An 18,567-nucleotide genomic window follows, 5' to 3' on the forward strand; every position below is an offset into this window, starting at 1 on the left:
GCAGAACGCCGCGAACCCAGACTGCTTTAACAGATTAGTGCTGGGTGGCTACTACTGCAGCTCCCTTCAGGCGTCATCTCCTGGTTTGTTCTCACTCCTTTTCTGGCTTCCAGGACAGAGGTATGTACTCAGAGAATCCTAGGGTGGGTCTCAGTGGGTTTCAATGACTGTACCTGGTCCTCAAGATTAGAAAAAAGAAAGTTGCAAAAAAAAAAAAAAAAAAAAAAAAAAAACCTTACAACAAAATTAAAAATAAATAAGCAAAACGCAGCGTCTCCAGACCTCCTGTGTCTATACAGGTATGCCGTCAACCAAAGCCCTCCGGACAGGCTGGGGAGGTGGAGACCCTGTACTAAATCCTGTACTGGAGCTGGCTCTTAGGTGTGACACGTCCCAGGTTACGAAGTCCGGGTGACCCATGGGCATCCACCATTGGCTAGAGGATTGCATCCAGAGGGCTGGACAGCCTAGTACTAAACAGAGGCTGAGAGCAGGCTCTTGTGCAAAAGGACAATGTTTCTTCTCTTTTCCCTCTTAACAACAACCAACAGGCGCCACTTCCTGGGGACTGCGGGCTGCACACATCACACACTGGCTCAAGTCACTGCTGATGGGAATTTGCAGGTCCTCGTGAGACACGTCATGGAGTCACTGTGGCACCGAACACTGCAGAGTGAGCATGTGCCCGCTTAGAAGGCATCACAGTGCAGGCTGTAGGAGTGCTCTGGAAAAGGCTGGGCATTGCAGAGTGCAGCAGTGTCCTTGGCTGATGGACAAGCACTTCCCAGTCAGATCATTTTCATGATGGCATTGTACAACTGCGTGAGCACCACAAAGTGGACGGGAAGGCAGGAAGTACGGTCCTGGGTGGCCGGATTGCACGTGAGCCAGGATAGGGCGTTGTACTGCTCCAGCACAAACCTGTCCAGGAGAACACAGAGGTCAGCTTCTGGGCCGTTAAGACCTGGGGTGCGGGAGGCCCACGCAGGCCACCTCGCACTCCTTCACACCAGCATGTCCACCTCAGAGGGCCACCAGGGTCATAAAGCCACTGAAGACTGTTTTAGGTTGGCTAAATGCCAAAATGATCATACTGAATTGAACAGAATGTTCCAAGTATTTTACCAACACTTGACCTCAACAGTTTCTTAATGTAATTCTGTTGTGGTCACTGGGGGAAAAAAGAGGGTGGGCAGGGTCTCGCTATCTACTCCAGGCTGGCCTGAGTTGCCTGGGCACAGAGTCCTGGGTGTGCAGCACTGGGTTCATTGTTAGCCCATTACAAGGCCCTTATTCTTCTGTGTTCCATCAGAGACCCCAGAAGCCAAGATCTTGCTGATGAGGTGTTAGTATACACCCACTTACAAATCCCAGTAAGAGTTCACTAGGAAAGGCTTATTTCTCAAGGCATCGGATAATTTGTTTGCTTGTCGTTTTGTTTTTAAGATCTGGTCTTGGGTCTGGAGAGATGGCTCAGTTAGTGACATGAGGAATTGAGGGTATGACCCAGAACTGTGTAAAGCAGGGCCCAACAGTGTACATCTATGACAACAGTGGGGTGGGGGAACTTGCTTGTCCATCCAGCTGCTGAGCGCAAGGCTCAGTGAGAGAGCCTGTGTCAAAGAGTAAAGTGGAAAGTGGTTGACCTCTGGCATGTGCACACATGCACATCCACAGATAGCATCTCAGGTAGCCCAGGCTGGCCTCTGGTCTTGAGCTCAGTCTGTAGCTGAGGGTGACTCTGCACTCCTGGTTCTTTTGCCTTCTCTTTCAAGTTCTGTGATTACAGGCATGCACCATATTCCAGACCCATAGGACAAAACCTTACGCCCTGCTAAAAACAGTGGAAGAGCATGCATGCTTCTGGGATGTGTCTCACAACACAGACCTTCTGTTTAAGTTAACTGCACTTGTCTGTCTATGGTGGGGAAGGTTAAAAACGTGTTCAAATGCAAAGCAGTTCCCAGGCAGTGTTCTAATTGTCCTTCCACCCAGGTGTGACACTTTCATCACCTCCTTGGAACATAAAATGAAGTACCTCATGCACTTCACTGACTAATGAATCAAGTACATACACTGCCTGTCCCTGCACAAGTGGGAATGACAGCTCTCAGGGATGGCTGGGCACCCGCTGCTCTGCTCGAATAGCACCACCCTGTGCTAGCACACTGAAGGAGGAAAGGAGGAAGGGCATCACTCTGTGATGGACAGCAGTGCTGTCTCCGTGGGAAACTACCTTAAAACATCAGATGTGGTCTTGGAGTCCAGGGGGTGCGGAGCCCGCTGAGAGTTCCTGGCAGGAAGGAGCTCTTCTGTCTGTGCTACAGAGATGTGGTGGTGGAGTGAAGCCTGTGGGAAAACAAAGAGCCCTCGTTTCCAGGTACAGAGCAGCACAGAGAGTGAGGCCACCTGCCAGTGGGCTGCAGCCCTGCAGAGCCAGCCTGCTGTGTGTCCGAGAGCTGGCTGTTAGGTTGTCTGCTGTGACACAGCACCATGGCAGAGAGCTAAGCTCAGAGACAGTTTCAGGGTCTCTCTTCCTGGTTTAACCCTCTTAGTTTTCTTATTGAAAAAAAAAAAGATTCATTTGCTGTGTACACACATGTGGGGGTCAGAAGATAACCTCAGTAGTTCTCCTGCAGTCAGTTCTCCCCTTCATCATGTGGGTGCGAGGACTCGGCAACATGGCCCTTGACCTACGGAACCATCTCACTGCACATCATGCTGCTGCTCCTCCTCCTCCTCCTTCTTTTTGTTTTTGTTTTTTGTTCTTTTGAGTTAGGATTTCTCTGTGTAGCCTTGACTATTCTGGACTCGCTTTGTAGACCAGGCTGTCCTTGAACTCACAGCAATCCACCTCCCTCTGCCTCCCGAGTGCTGTGATTAAAGGTGTGCGCCACCACGCCCGGCCACATCATGCTTCTTTAGCACAACATTCAAGCACATAACACAGTTATTCCTACACAATGCCATGTGCCTGCCACCAAAGCTGGAACAGTGGCCACTGTCTGTCACTCTGTTTTGAGTATTTTAACCTTTGGAATATTTTAAAGCAAAACCAAATACTGTACCATTTCCTTTGTAAATTTAGGAAGCCACACTTACAGATAAGAAGCTTTAAGAACAGTAATAAGTATCATTCACATTGAAAATGTATGATCCCTTTGTATCAATTAATAGGCTATGGTCGATCTTCACGGATATTTCTCTTCCTTCTTGAAGTTATGGGCCAAGCATGCCTGAGGAGTGCCAAAGGTTCTGCAGTCTGGATATAGCTGGTTCACACTGTGGCTCTTTTAAACACCTTCTACCTTGCAGATTCCTCACAACCCATTGTTTGATTAAGGGTGGGCAAGCAGGAGCACTCCACACAAAGGCTGAACTCGTCAGATTACAGACAAAGGCTCTGACGGTCTGCTGTGAGAGAGAGAGTAAACTCTGAAGAGGGGACAGCCATTCCTTCATGCTCAGTCTTCAGATGAGCAACTGTTCCAGCATAGTCTTCCATGATAGCTCCTGCCTGGCACTTCTCAACACAGAGCGACACGCTGTCTCCTGTAGACCACACTGTGCTTGGCACCTCTGGTTTGGATACGACCTTAACAGTCTTGCGACCTTTCCTTGCTTTGGTGGGTGACAAATGCTTCTCGCTTTGGGTCTGGAATCAGTGAGTTCTTCAACGAAAGCTCAGAAGTTTTGAGCAATAAGCAACGATTAGAAGCCACAACCATTGCAGCCATGTTTTACAGGAGGAGGACGAGGCTAAGATACGAAGTGTTTAACTTTTGAAGATCAGGGGATCATCCGAGTCATCAGGAACTGTGCTTTAGCTCAACAGTGCTTGGATCCCCTTGCCTCTTGGGAGACATCACAGTTCACAGGTTACTCTATGGGCATCTGCACTCCACAGAGGAATGACACATCGCTCGCCCTCACTGTGTGACATGTGCTTGATGCTGCACTGTGTGGTATGGCTGTAGAGGTGCCTCAGTTAGCCCGTACTGATGGACACTTAGCTTTTCCTGTCTTTTACACATGTCATTCTGTTTGCTTGTTTTGAGACAGTGTTGCTGTGCTTTTCAGGCTCCTTTCAACTCACGACTCATGTGACCCTCCCACCTCAGCCCACCTCTTAGCCGGGTATGGGCATGTACCAAGTACTTATGTCATTTTTCACTCCTGCCAACATAAGATGGCTGAGGTGGGTTTCTGTGGCACAGGGGTGCAGGGCTGTTATCACTCAGTACCCTTCCTTGTCAGTCCTCCTCCCATGGCTCTGCCAGCAGGGTACACTCTCAAACCTGTGTCTCTTCGGCACACTGCAGGTGAGAAATGTATTCTGTTCTATACTCTTCTACACCCTGCAAGTTTGGGGTCTTGTTTTAAAGCTTTAAGATCTGGATCGATTGGTTCCAAAAGCCACATGAGGAAGACCAAGCATAGATGTGAAAGGCTGGAGGATGGCACTGGTGTGTAGCCGGGCAGGACTGTGCTGCGACGTACTGGCTGTTTTCAGTACTGCCTGGGAGAGAGTCAGGCTGAGCCACATGTAGCTCCCACACTTAAATCAGGGGCCCAGTTGCCTCCCCAGGTTAATGTGGACTCACTTCTTAACAGCAAGTTTGGGTCCTCTCCCAAACTCCAGTCTCCTGTAACTAAAATCTCCTCAGAGCGTAAGGGACGTGAGTTAAATGAATAGAGAGAGACTGTGGCAGCTAACAGGCAACTTCTAGCTCAAACCAAACAGCAGCAACAAAATCATCATCAAGAGAATGATTTCTCTTAAACTTCAGAAAGTATCAAACCAACCTTTAGGAAGAGAGGGCACTGGTTCCGGGCCTGGGGGCATGACGACCAAAACCACTGAGGGAGATTCTCAGCTTTGGCAGTTGATACGAAATACCCAAGGGCCAGTGGCTGCTGCTTGAGCTCCTCCGGGGCCTCCCGAGACAGGAGCCGCTCGCCCTGACTCTGAAAAACAAGGCCCAAAGCACAGTGAGCATCACCAGGAGCTAACCATGGTTTTCGTCTCAATTGCATAGTAGTGCCGAGACCCCCACCTGCAGCACCTCCCACTAAAGCCCCTGGAGGCTGAGAAATGTGCCACTGAACACTCAAGTCTGAGGCGAACTCAGGCATCTGATGGAAACCACGAACCAGCCAAAGGTCCTAGCAGCACAGGTGCCTGCTCAGCGGATTCATGCCACAGGACCCCGAGTCCAACAGTCACCAGGATCCCGGAGTACACGTGCTCTCCAGCTTCACCTACCTGGGATTAGAACTCAGCACCGAGAGGGCACCAGGGTCTGCAGGGCAGCAGTGCTCCTGCCACTCTACTGGCACTGTGTGAACGTGCTGTGCCTTTCTGCACCAGGCACTTTCCACCTTTCAGTGGATATCAAGGATTTAGAAGGTGCCTTTAGTGCAAGTAACAGTAAGTGATCACTTTGCTTTTGAATGCCTTTTATTTAGAGAAAAAAGATGATCCTGAATTACTACATCAAATCCTATTGATTCTGGTTATGGACAGACTAAAATCATAAAATGATTCTGGCCAAAGAAAGCAAAGCCAGGTCACAGTGGCACATGTACACATAACCCACAAACTCAGAAGGTAGGAGAATCAGACTCCAAGGCCAGCCTACTTGAGGCCTGCTGTAAAACAAACAAAAGCCTTTGCCACCATCTTGAACACACCAGCCTACGTAATGACTTAACTAGGAATAAACAGTTTTGAAAAAGGAAATGCTAAAAGCTCCGTGGAGTTACCAGGCCGAGGGGCTCAGAACTGGAGCAAAACGCCACTGACTGGTTTCAGAACACAGCTATTTAAACTGCAACATTCAGGCTCCAAGAAAGACAGAAAAGGCACGCACCGCCTATGGAAGGAAGCAGTGCTGCCGTGGGCCACAAGAGAAAGCTAGTGGACACAGGCCGCATACCAGCTCCTCACAAACAGTCACATGCTGCAGGGAGTTCCTCAGCTCAAGATACCAGACATGCTGAGCCACAGCTCTGCCCACCTGCCTCTTTAAAGGCATTATCTGAGGAAAATGTAAAATGCCTTAAAAAAAAAAAAAAACCTTAGTATTTTTTCCTCAGAGGAAAAAAAAAATCATTCCAACCCTGTGGGGGAGGCCAGGGTGGAGAGCGCGCACCTGCAGCTTCCCAGACTCCAGACCAAGCAAAGCAGAGGCAAGAGAAACACAAGAGCTTGCACGCAGGAAGGCTGTGCAACACGGGGTGCACTAGGAATGCCTGAATGTCTGTTTTCAAATCCCTGCTCTCCAAAATGGGTTAGAGCTCTGCCCCACAGAGCCCTGGACCTTTAGGGAGAGAGGCATGTGCAGTCAAAACATGGCTGGTGGTGCGGGTCATTTTCCTGAGGGCTGTGGTTGTTCTCAGAAGCCTCCTTACCCGGCTGTGCTGGAAATGAGAGCCCACACCAATTCCAGAGGGAGAGCCTGGGGAGGGAACCGGGGAGGAGTTGGGAGAAGAGTGGAGGTTCCCAGTCATTAAGATGCCGATGTCATTGTCCATATCGTCTGGGAATGGAAGGTCTACAAACATATCATCTAGAGGGGAAACACAGCACAGTTAAAAGCGCCCCACACTCCACTTTACTCTCCCACACTTTGCTCATCTTCAACTGCTAGAGGTACGTTGTGGGTGCCTCACAGGCATCTATGTATGTGAGTGGTACAAGCTGTCACTGTATGTTCTCTCCACTGGCCTCCTAACCAAGTAAAAACACAGTGGAGAAATCACAGCTGTGGAAGAAATCCCCTGATTCCTTACAGCCCTCAAAGACCAATAAAATGGTGAAAGGCGGCTCAGTGTTGCAAGGTCAGAGCTGGCACCATCCAGCAGCAAGCCAGCCATAGCCAGGTACGTTGTCAGTACCTACAGGGCTAGAAGACTGATGTGAGTGAAACAGGTAGGAACCTGCCCTGACATGGGAGAAGTCTCTTCTAAAGCAGATCAAAGCACTGCTCATTAAGGGGTGTCCCCCCTCATACGGCAAAAGCAGGGTGGGAAGAAAAATGTGAATGTTAACACCATTACCCAAGCCCTGCTAGCACGAGCGCCTGTATGAGCCTTCCGTCGTATGTGACTAGAGCTGCCGTGAGGCAGAGCCACAGGCATACTTGCTATGCTTTCTCCTCCCACTTAGCATGAATAAATACTGGTAGATGTTTATGATTATTTTTGAAATCCTATAAAAGTATTTAAACAGAATTCCAGCAAACTGCATCCCAGGGTAAGCTCGGAAGGTGGCATCTTCACAGGGCCACGCCCTCCATACTCAGATCAGAACAGCTGTGCACTGGAGGGACAGCATGATGGGCGGGGACAAGAACAGACTGGTACTATTCTGTCTTTAACAGGAAGTGGCTTAAGTCGATTACCCAAGGTCTCCAGTCTTGGTGGTTAGGTGACTGCCAGCTTGCTGAGTTAGTGAGCAACAGCTAGAGTGCAACAGGCTGGTGTCTTTCCAGTGAGCATTATTAAACAAGTACTGGGGAAGGTCTACCATGTAGGCAGGCAGTACCAGCTGTGGGCAAGGTGAGGGTGAGCAGCTCGAGGTTCCTGCTCCCTGAAGCCTCGTGGGCTGCTGGGCACTGTGACAGCTTCTTTGCTCTAGACTGAAGGCAGCATGCGAACCTTTCCTCGGGGACTGAGTGGCACCCAGGCAGTCACAAGGGGGCACTGTAGAGCAGCTCACACGGAGTTCTTAGACTGCCTCTAATCCATGGTTCCTGTGACACTACCACAGCATACACCGTCCGCAGTGGTCACCACCCGACCCTCGCACTCTGCCCTACCACAGTGCCTTCCACTCACCATTGTTGGGGCTAAACCCATCTTCATTGGGGTAGTTGGCTGGAGCCACTTGGATGGTTGACGATGTCGGGAACACCAAGATGTGGGTGCAGGAAGCATCCTGGGGTGTGTTCAGCTGAGACGACTGCATGTTCAATGCGGTGCTTCGGCCAAACACAGAGCCCATTGTGACGGCATCTTTAAGAATCATAGCAGAGTCAGGGTGCTTCTGCAGACTCACAAACCCAGAATGGGGTATTACCTGATGCAAACACCTCAAGGGGGCAGACACTTCAGGCTGGGCTCAGCTGCTTAGTGTCTTTAAAGACCCACTGAGAACAGCAGTGACAACTGCCTAGCCCTCACCTCACACTGGAAATGTGAAGCCTGGAGAGGGTCTACCAAATACATACTCTGAAAATTACCTACCCAAGAAGTGAACTAAAACCCTAAAACTGACCTCTCAGCACTCTTCACCATGGCCTCAGAGTATAAAAGCACCATTTTAGATCAGCAGCTAGTGCTCTGAGCCTGCGCTAAGCTCCGCCTCTCGGGCTCAGCACACCCACCCTGAGGTAGCAGCAAATGTCTACTTCATAAATGAGGACAGAGGCAGCTAAAAGGCATGTAAGTGCCACAGCTGCTCCTGGCAACCAAGGGGACCTGAGGACTACAGAGCAGACAGTCCCAGCCACGGTCTTTCTCTGAAGCCTGGCTTCAGACACACTTTTGTTTCATCCAGGGAGGGAGTGGATAGGGTTCAAAACCACACTACATCTGAGTTGTGAACCAGATCCTAACAGCGTGCTGCTGCTCAGTGGCAGGCTCCGACTTTGGCCTCGCGGCTGCTCTCCACCAGCCAGTACATTCATGGGCTTCTACAGCACCCTGCCTGTCAGTCAGAGTTCGCCTCTGTCTGGCCCTGAGTTAAATGCTCTTCTCTTTTTTTCACTTCTCAGCCTTAGCAACAGCAGAGACTCTAAAACCCTTCTTGAGGTACCACACCAGCACCCAGAGCCTTTCTGGAGGGGGCAATCCTATGACAGCAACAAACTAGGGATAGGCAACACTCACTAGCCATGGCTTTACCAGCTGTCACTCATACCTACAACTTCATCTTCCTCCCAAGCTGTGGTGAACAAAGATAATTAAGTCCTCCCCTAGGAAGACATCAGATGGTCCCATTTTCTAGGTCAAAACAAAAGCTTCTCTTCGAAACACAATACTTATGTTCTACATTTATCTGTGGATTTAAGTTGGAATGGACTAGGCTGATAAAATTTCTAATTAATGTAAAGGGCAAGAGACAAGTTACCTGGCATCACCACAAAGGACCCCTGGGGCTCCATGGCAACCAGGCAGGCACTAAGGATAGAAGGAGAGTCTGCAGCAGAGATCCCACACATGCGGCACACATCCTTGAGCTGTTTGCTGATTGTCTGCAGTGAACATTCTCCAAGGAGGATACTCCAATCTGAAGACAGACATCACAAACACAGTCTTTAGAAGGCTACACGGCATTTCAGATGTTTGTCAGTTTTGCTTGAGGATGTGACTGCTGTGGCCCAGTCCTAGAGGATCAGGGTCTTCAGTGTTTAGACCCCTCCTTTGTTACATAGCTTCTATCTCACTGAACTAACATGGAAACAAAAACAGTCGCTGGCAGATCCAGGCTCTGAAGTGCTCTCAGCGCCGAGGTCCCCGGGGGCTAGGCTAGCCATTCTTCACTACCCCGTCAGCCTTCCCTCTGACACTGCTCACTGCCCCTAAGCAGAAGCACTGTGTCTAAGCACTGCTGACGGGGGGGGGGGGGGGGGGGGGGCGCGCGGTGACAGCAGCACTGAGTCTAAGCACTGCTACGTCCTGGTACACACTCTTCCTGCATAACCTCTGCTGTCCCGTGGTGTTAAGATGCTGGCTTCTCTAGTCACCCAGTGCTTCCTCCATGGTCAAGCAGACAGCAGTGTGTTTTATATTTCAAGTGAAATTCACACTGAAGTGGGAGAAAGAAAAGTGACTGAAAGCATGCAGAAAATGTCTTCAAATGGCAGAAGTCAGGCAGGTGGGAGTCCACAACACAGAAAGGTAGCTGTGATCTTCCTGACAAGCACTGCCAGGTAGCCAGCAGACACCAGGGCTACCCAGAAGCTGGGGGCTTCTACAGGACCTCACTCAAGACCAGGGCACCTAGAGGAGGAGCCCCAGGTAAGGCAGGAGGTGAATATGTGCTCCCGCTGTCTGGGTGGCTCCTCCAGCCACACTAAGGCTCTTTCTCCCCTTAGCGGCAAGGAAGGGAAAGTACACCCCTTCCCACAATCTTACAAGGAGGGGCCTTGATCAGTTCCTAAAACACCAAGCAACAGGTAACATGCTCACCCTCCTGCTTCTTTTCTATTATTCCCCACCTTCCCAAGGGTTAGGAATAGCTGGCTAAGCAGCAGACTAGGGAGGCAGAGAGGCCATCTGATAGGAATGATGGGAGGAATCCCCTGATGTCTTAGCCTCCAGGATATTGATATAAGACTCATTATGAGTACAACGCAGTTTACAAATGAAAAGCCTCATTTGTTTCCCAGTCCATAACATCATGTGTGACTAGAAGAAATGCCCTCTCGTCTGGCACACACTACAGTGTGTGTGCACACTCGGCTCCGAGTCTGAGACTTTTGAGTACAGATGTGCATCCAGGCAGCAGCTCACACACGGGTGCTGTCTCTCTCAATGGTTTTGCATTGCCTGTAGTCAAACAGCGCACACACGCCAACACAAGGGCCAGGCGCCTGGTTCTGTAACTAGAGCTTTGTTCACACAGACACCTCCGTTCATGTAGTGATTGTCTTCCAGATGCTCTGACTTCACACTGGTAGAACTGAGGAGCTGCAAAATGATCAATTGCTTTGCAAAATGAAACCGTCCTCTCAGGTCCTGGCAAGGTCCCCGTTCTGGGCTGACCGTTTGGTAGTGGACAGTCAACTGCTGTGCTCTTCCCTAGAGGAGCCGTTCTCCTACCCTCATCATCCCTTAGTGCCTGTAGTTCTCTGTGGATGGTGAGGCCTCCTGCTGTTTCCCGCTGACGTCAGCATGTCTACTGCTGCTGTCTTTGTTCAGCTCATGCTCAGACAGGCACTCATACTGAGGAGACTTTCATCTACAGAGCAACTCCTGCACCTAAGGCTCAGGGAACGTTGTGGAAGAGGGAGTGGGAAGACTTACGAGCCAGATGATCTGGAGTTTACTGAGAAGTCTCCTGGCGACGTCTGAAGTTACGCCCATATGCTATGTTTATTTAAGATCTCAGGGAACCTGCTGCAGATCCAATTCAGACCCTCACACTTACCCAGCAAACGTCGTACACACTGGGCCATCACTCCAGCCCTGAAAGCTGTTCTTACACGTGACTTTAACAATCACCTACAAGCTCTGATAGAAATTGTCTTAATGTAAGCAATGTTATACGATTTAACTATCACTTTAGACTAATGAACACGCTTCCCATTTTACATTTAGAATATTGTCTGTGTGAGCAATGGGGATGGGGGCACAGATAAGTTTTTAAACTCCTGCTTTATCCCTTGGAAATAAAACAGTCACTGTTGTCAGTTTTGGCCTTTGGGGCAACTTTAAGGCCTCTGGTTTGTCAGCTCCTGTCATCAGTTCAGTCTCCCCCGTTCCTGCACCTGCTTCGGGGACTGCTCACCTTTAAGTTCCCCATGGCCCAGTCGCCCCAGGCGGCCAATGACGACTCTCCAGGGCAGAGATGTCATTTGGACAATCCCCAGGCACCATTCCCACAACTTCTGCAGCCCAATCTTACGCGCAGACACTTTGCTCTTCCGTGACCTGACAGAGAGAGAAACAGGAAGGGCCCTACACGAATCAGTTATAACTTGGCAGGGCATCCTCTTCTAAAGCACACATCCATGCCATCCCCACAGAGTTAGCAGAAGCTGACCCGAACAGCAAGGCCTCTTACCTGCTTGGTAAAGCAATGTTGACAACACAGGTCTCCAGTAATTCCCCATGGAGGTCAGTGCAGGATGCCAAGAGCCATCGCTGGTCATGAGACAGACAATAGCCCACAAAGAGCACATTGTATTTCTGGCTTGCCTCACCAAATGTCTCTCCCGGCTCTGTCTGCTTGTCTTTGACTGGGGCCAGTATAAAGGGAGGGGAATAAAGCTGGATTGGACTGGGCCGCTGAAACAAGAACCAAGTTCAGTGTCAGCACAAGGCGAACCAAGACAGTATTTACAATAAAGCCAGAGCAACACCATGGGGGGAAAATGGAGGAATGACAACTCTCTCCAGGATTAAATAGACAGCTAGCAATGACAACTCAGGGTGCCAGAGTATTATTTAACTACATGAACTATGTGGCCCTGTGGCTCAGCTGTTTAAAATGCCTGTCTAGTAAATGCTAGAAGCCATTGATGTTTGATGAAAAGACACTACACTATTAGAAAGTAAGCTAATCCAATTTTAATAGACAAGGAAAGTAGAAACTGAAGCCACAACGATTATGGACAGGCCCAGGAGGCTCTGGAATCGAAGGCAGAAAACCTGGGGAATTGGCAAGGTACAGAGGCATTGCTCTAGGCGGGGAGGCAGGAGAAGTGGCTTGCACTTCAACAGGCTGTCTTTACAGATTTCTGCCTCCAAAACTCACCTCTGGGTTCTTGAGGGTCATCTCAATGCTGGCTGCTGGCCCAAAGCCCGTGAGGGATTTAATGTGGATCTGTGTAGGCAGGGGCCGCCTGCACTGGCAGTACACTGAAAACGCCATAGACTTCAAGTATTGGATATAGAAGACATGTTCATCCTTCATTGTCTGCAGCATGTACTGGCAAGGCACAATCTACAAGACGCAAGCAACAATCAGTTCAAACCCCCAGAGCAGACCACTGGAAAGTGATGGCATGGGCTATGGCTCCAGTGGAGAGAAGGAGCCCAGCTCCACAGCATATGATGGCAAATATAGTTGCCCCTAGTTCCTCCCAGTCAAATAAAGCTGCACCTCACATATCCCCCAGACACCTGAGAAGGGTAGTGTCAGTGTTAAACTTATTGAGGACTGTCCTGTCCCAACCTCCTGTCCCGTGGCCCTCCTAGCTTAAAACTTGCATCTTAGTGCATGTAGACTATCTGATATAGCATGCTGCAATGTTATCTAATCACGTGGGACTCAGACAATGAAGGATTGCCAACAGTCTCTTCTGCTCACTTCAATCCTTGTATTCTACAGGACAGCTTTCCATACAATGATGATATACCATTTCACTGTACGAAACATTTAAAAGTCACTTCATTCTAAAGCTAGCAGAAATGCAGGGAAACAGGCATGCTCACTCACTGCTCAGAGACACAAGACCAAGCTCTTTAGAAAGTGACATTTAACCAGTGTCTACATTTAAGAGTCTACTCTTAAAAATGACCTAGACTGAAAAACAATGCACCAGCATATTTACTAGGCTCCGCTTACGCTAGTGGAAAAGGCAAGCACACACCAAATGCTGACTATGTGAGAATAACCAAACATGCAACAAATGGTGAGCTATCTGGTGCGGGCCCAGTCTCAGCACTGGCGAGGCTGGGGCATCAGAAGCTGGAGGCCAGCCTTGGCACCACAGTGAAGCCCCACCCAAGACAAGAAAATGTTTTTTGACGAGCGGCACAAGAAAGGTGTTCATGTGTTAACTGGAAAATGAGAAGCCTGACCTTGTAATAATGAGACGAGACAAGGGGCAGAAACACACGAGGATGGAAATGCTAGCTGAATCTAGAAGACAGAGCCCTGAAGGAGCACTTCTCTCCCCACAGACTCAAGGACCTGAAACTCAAAGACTCAGAACTCCATCTCACAGAAACAGTAGCTTAAAGAATCAGCCTGTGGACAGCGACCTGGAGAATGAACGAGCTTCTCATATGCTCAGGCAGGTGATCCAGCATCTCAGTGTAGCAGCGCATCAAGCTCAACAGCCAGAAGTTCCCGGAGCTGGAGTCCTCCTCCGCAGTGTAGGTGAAAGGGTCCACCATGTAAATGACGACGGCGGGAGGGTAGGCATGGCTGTCTGCAGAGTCAGGCTCTGTGGGGATTCCTATTCTTTCCCTTTCTGTAACACTGCAGAGAGAGTCAGGTGTGAGGCTCTCACAGCAAAGATAAACTCTAGTGAGCAAACCAATTATAGGGCACACTGAGTCCCCAGGCGACAGTCTCAGATCCAATGTAACAGTGAGCGCCACACATCAGGCACATCATCTCCAAGTAGAGATGGAAAATAGACAGTGGTACAAAACCAAAGCTGCTGTGATGCCCACGACTTCTGGGTTGTGGGTTTCAGATTTCTAGATGAGAGATGCTGACAAGTAGAGCCATGCAGATATCCCCAATGCAAGACTCGTCAAACACTCCTGGTTCTGAGCGATTTACAACAGGCCACTCAGCCCGGTTACTTTAAAATGGGAGTTTTCTTTGACTCCCTTATTTTCGGTGTTAATACTGCACAGAGAGGTTTTATAACAAGACTAGCTAATGAACTCAATAATGTGCAAGTTAATTAAAGTTCCATCTCTTAATGTACCCACCAAGCAACACTGGTCACTTTTTATTTGCAAGGATAAAAGAGCACTCTAATAGGTTTTGCGAGTCTTGAAGTGTGTGTGTGAGGGGTGGGAATGAAGGGAGGACTGTCCAAGCTGAAGCCCCATTCTAGGTTGGTGAGAAACGAACACACCTGTCTTGTCCATCCTGTGAGGGCTGGGCAGAGCTCTGTCCAGGCTCGGTGTCTCCACAAGCCACACTCCCTGGGGTTCGATCTGTGGAGCTACCCCCAGCACTGGAGGTCTGCCCTCCAACACCACCACTGAATCCTGAAGAAGAGGTAGTGTTCATCTGAGTGACGCCTGGAGCAGAGGCAGCCGAGGAGCCTGGCGGCCCAGAGGAGGCAGATGAACTACTTGCTGCAGGGTTTGCAGAGCTGGAGATGGGGTTGAATGCACTGCCAGCTGAGGGTGCTACTGAGCCTGAGTTTGAAGGTAAAGACCCAGCATTCCCAGGCATGGCTTGTCCCTGTGCTTCTGCTGGTGGGCTCTGGTGCTTAGGTGGCATCAGCAGGCCACTGTCCAGCTGCAGAGTGGCTAAATAAGGTGCTGAAAGAAGACAAAAATGATCTCAGTGACCCTCAGCTTGGCACACTGGACACCTGGAACCCTGCTACCACATTAGAATACACACTCCTATGCTTGTAAATGGCTGAATGTACATGAAGCAGCCCGTCAATTCTACAATTTGCTTACTGGAAGAGACAGAGAAGAACTACCTCATAACAAGTTTCCTTTCTGATGTCATTGAGAACTAGACCCCTTAGCTGTGCATGTGCCCCTAGCCCTAGAGTATACCATAGATATATGCCTCCACAGTCACGCAGTGCATCACGGATATACACCTCCACAGTCACGCAGTGCATCATGGATATACACCTCTCCAGTCACGCCGTGCATCACGGATATACACCTCCACAGTCATGCAGTGCATCATGGATATACACCTCTCCAGTCACGCCGTGCATCATGGATATACACCTCTCCAGTCACGCAGTGCATCACGGATATACACCTCTCCAGTCACGCAGTGCATCACGGATATACACCTCCACAGTCACGCAGTGCATCATGGATATACACCTCTCCAGTCACGCCGTGCATCACGGATATACACCTCCACAGTCACGCGGTGCATCACGGATATACACCTCTCCAGTCACGCAGTGCATCATGGATATACACCTCCACAGTCACGCAGTGCATCACGGATATACACCTCTCCAGTCACGCAGTGCATCACGGATATACACCTCCACAGTCACGCGGTGCATCACGGATATACACCTCTCCAGTCACACAGTGCATCACGGATATACACCTCCACAGTCACGCGGTGCATCACGGATATACACCTCTCCAGTCACGCAGTGCATCATGAATATACACCTCTCCAGTCACGCAGTGCATCACGGATATACACCTCCACAGTCACGCCGTGCATCACGGATATACACCTCTCCAGTCACGCCGTGCATCACGGATATACACCTCCACAGTCACGCAGTGCATCATGGATATACACCTCTCCAGTCACGCAGTGCATCACGGATATACACCTCTCCAGTCACGCAGTGCATCATGGATATACACCTCTCCAGTCACGCAGTGCATCACGGATATACACCTCTCCAGTCACGCAGTGCATCATGGATATACACCTCTCCAGTCACGCAGTGCATCACGGATATACACCTCTCCAGTCACGCAGTGCATCATGGATATACACCTCTCCAGTCACACAAGACCAAGTACTGCTGCTATTTTCAAAATGGCTGTAAGCACATATAACCCCAGGAAGCAACTTTAAAGGATATACATCACGAATTAGGATGTAAATCACGATTTAGTCAGGCATGGTGGCACGCGCCCTAGTGCCAATACTCAGAAGGCAGAGGGCTACAAAGATAAACCCTCCCTCCCCCAAACGGCTTTACTATCCAGAACACAAAACCCAAACATAGAGACGTGCCTACTTTATGTCACCAAGTCTCCCATTTACCTAGGTGATGGCGGCAAACTTGAGCGTAAAGTTTGAGTCTGGAATGATTGTCACTCTCCTCACTGCTCCAGGGCTGGTTAAACCATTCACTCACAAGCTCCTCGGTCAGCTTCTGTGCCACGGTCTTCCCCACACGCATGATCCCGTCACGGAGCACTTTGCAGATGGGCTTGTGCTGTCCCAGCCGACACATCTGACAGCACACAAGATGGTCACTACAGCAGCCCCTCCACAGACCCATGCTAGCACACTGGCACTAGAAGCCTGTCTTCCTGAAACTGCTCTGGGTGAGAGGCTCTGAGGAGGCAGAGCTGCTCTAGCAATGCCTGTGCTGAGCACTGCTGAGGATCAGAGGCTAACAGGTACTCACAGGGAGCTGCGCAGAGCACTCACAGAATCGACTGTGAGAGAGAACTTTCTGCTTGGCTGGGAAGGGAGCCCAATATCTCTTACAGTAGCTAATGAGGTGAAGGCTCCTGTGCTGGTTAGTTGTGGTCAACTTGACACAAACTAGACATGCTTAGGAAGTGGGAGGCGCAATGAAGAAACTGCCTGCAGTATGCTGGCCCATGGGGCACTTCCCTGACTAGTGATGGATGGGGGGGGGGGGGGCAGCCCACAGTGGGAACTACATAACAAAGGCAGCTGAGCAAGCAGAGAGTGTGAATCAGCAAGCAGCATCCTCCATGGCCTCTGCTTCAGCTCCTGCCTCCAGCTTCCTGCCCTGACTTCCCTCCAGGAGAGAGCACATGGAAGATGAACTAAACCCTTTCCTCCCCAAGCTGATTTTGGTCAGTGTTTTATCACAGCAACAGAAAACAGGCTAGGAAAGCTAAGCAACCCTACACTCCCTGAGTGTACCTCCATGACCGGCTCCTCGGGGGTGGGAGTGGCACACCTAAACAGACCCAGTGAGCCATGACGCTGTGCATCAGGCTGGAGGGTCATTCCAGAGAAGGCAGATGAGCTGTCTGTGATGGTTTAATTGTGACTTAACTGTGCTTTGTAGGCACAGACAGAAGTGACAGTATCCAAGGTTTACAGATGCCAATACATTGTCAGTTAGCATCTCCTCAGCTAGCCACAAGGCCATATTCACCCAGACACTCACAGTGAATCCTGTTCTAGAATGTATCTGGAGTCCAGCTGGCTGCCTTATCTGCAAAGCTTCTGCAGTGCTCAAGGTGCTCGGCAGCACTCTAGGCACTTTAGCAAGTACTGGTTTCATTCCACCCTGCCAACACGCAGGTATTGGGGTGACAAGTACAAGGCCTTTGTGCTTCCAAGACACATGTTCAGTCTTCACAACTAAAGGAACTGCTATACATACTAATGATGCAAAACCATCTTCCTGGTTTTCATATCAATATGGTTGACATATTTTTAATCTACACCGAAGTTTTAGTACTAAGATGAATGTAGTGTTGAAATACAACAGAAGCACAGTCCATTAAATTTATCCTTCAGGTATTTTCAAGGGAAATGTTTTCCGTGACTCCTGTTTAAAGACCCCCCCCCCTCCCCTACGCAGTTGGCACATGCTCAGAGACTCTGAGCTGGTAAGTGGGAAGACCGTGGGTGGCATTGGGTGTGTGGTGAGGCTGCTCTTCTCAACCTAATAGAGAACCTGGGGAAGCAATGCTTTTCTAGAAACAAGCAAACAAAACCAAAGACACAAAACAACAGTTTAACTCTACAATCCATCTCTATTTACAAACTCTCCTTAAGATCTATCTCCAGGTTTGTTCTTTCAGTTACAGCCAGACGCAGGCCCCATGTCAGGGAGGAAGCCCCACAGCATGCTCACCTCATATACAGCACTCAAGTCCCTGAAGAAAGTTTTGGCTCCTTCGAGCAAGGCCTCATTTTCTGGACACACCACAATGTAAGCAACATCACGGTGGCCCCCATAGGGCTCCAAGAGCAGCCTCTCCCAGAAGGGCAAGGAGAAGGGTGAGATGGTCAAGAACTCCTTGTCGTAGCCCACCAGCAGGGTGGGGATGGGCAGTGGCTCAGGAGACTCCTCCGAACCTGGAATGACGCTGCTGTTAGGAAGGTACGTGAGTCTCCTCCCACACTGGATAGCGCGCAGTCCCTGATGCTCTGCCTCGGGGTCTGGGCCTCAGGAGCCCTACTGAACGCTCTAA

General features: G+C 49.8%; 1 protein-coding gene and 1 long non-coding RNA gene across 6 annotated transcripts in view; both read right to left on the bottom strand.

The window, feature by feature from the left end:
* Positions 1-252: 252 nt before the first annotated feature.
* Med13l (mediator complex subunit 13L) overlaps positions 253-18,567 on the bottom strand; it is a 213,432-nt gene continuing 195,117 nt past the window's right edge. For 4 of the 5 annotated variants that reach the window (XM_051161616.1, XM_051161615.1, XM_051161619.1 and 1 more), the window contains 13 exons: positions 18,228-18,451; positions 16,421-16,613; positions 14,553-14,967; positions 13,720-13,939; positions 12,488-12,676; positions 11,795-12,018; positions 11,519-11,688; positions 9,137-9,295; positions 7,843-8,019; positions 6,415-6,572; positions 4,807-4,968; positions 2,237-2,349; positions 253-921 (listed from right to left, as the gene is read on the bottom strand). In XM_051161616.1, the coding sequence (XP_051017573.1) occupies positions 789-921; positions 2,237-2,349; positions 4,807-4,968; positions 6,415-6,572; positions 7,843-8,019; positions 9,137-9,295; positions 11,519-11,688; positions 11,795-12,018; positions 12,488-12,676; positions 13,720-13,939; positions 14,553-14,967; positions 16,421-16,613; positions 18,228-18,451 (2,537 nt within the window). In that variant the 3' untranslated portion in view covers positions 253-788. The remainder of the gene's footprint in view (positions 922-2,236; positions 2,350-4,806; positions 4,969-6,414; positions 6,573-7,842; positions 8,020-9,136; positions 9,296-11,518; positions 11,689-11,794; positions 12,019-12,487; positions 12,677-13,719; positions 13,940-14,552; positions 14,968-16,420; positions 16,614-18,227; positions 18,452-18,567) is intronic. The other variant, XM_051161617.1, reaches the window with a different exon arrangement.
* Positions 15,049-15,946, bottom strand: LOC127202828 (uncharacterized). Its single transcript, XR_007832359.1, has 3 exons — positions 15,910-15,946; positions 15,468-15,501; positions 15,049-15,297 (listed from the first exon to the last, which is right to left on the bottom strand). It is a non-coding gene; the product is annotated as an uncharacterized LOC127202828 (long non-coding RNA).

Source organism: Acomys russatus, chromosome 19 (assembly GCF_903995435.1).
Source record: "Acomys russatus chromosome 19, mAcoRus1.1, whole genome shotgun sequence".
Taxonomy (NCBI): domain Eukaryota; kingdom Metazoa; phylum Chordata; class Mammalia; order Rodentia; family Muridae; genus Acomys; species Acomys russatus.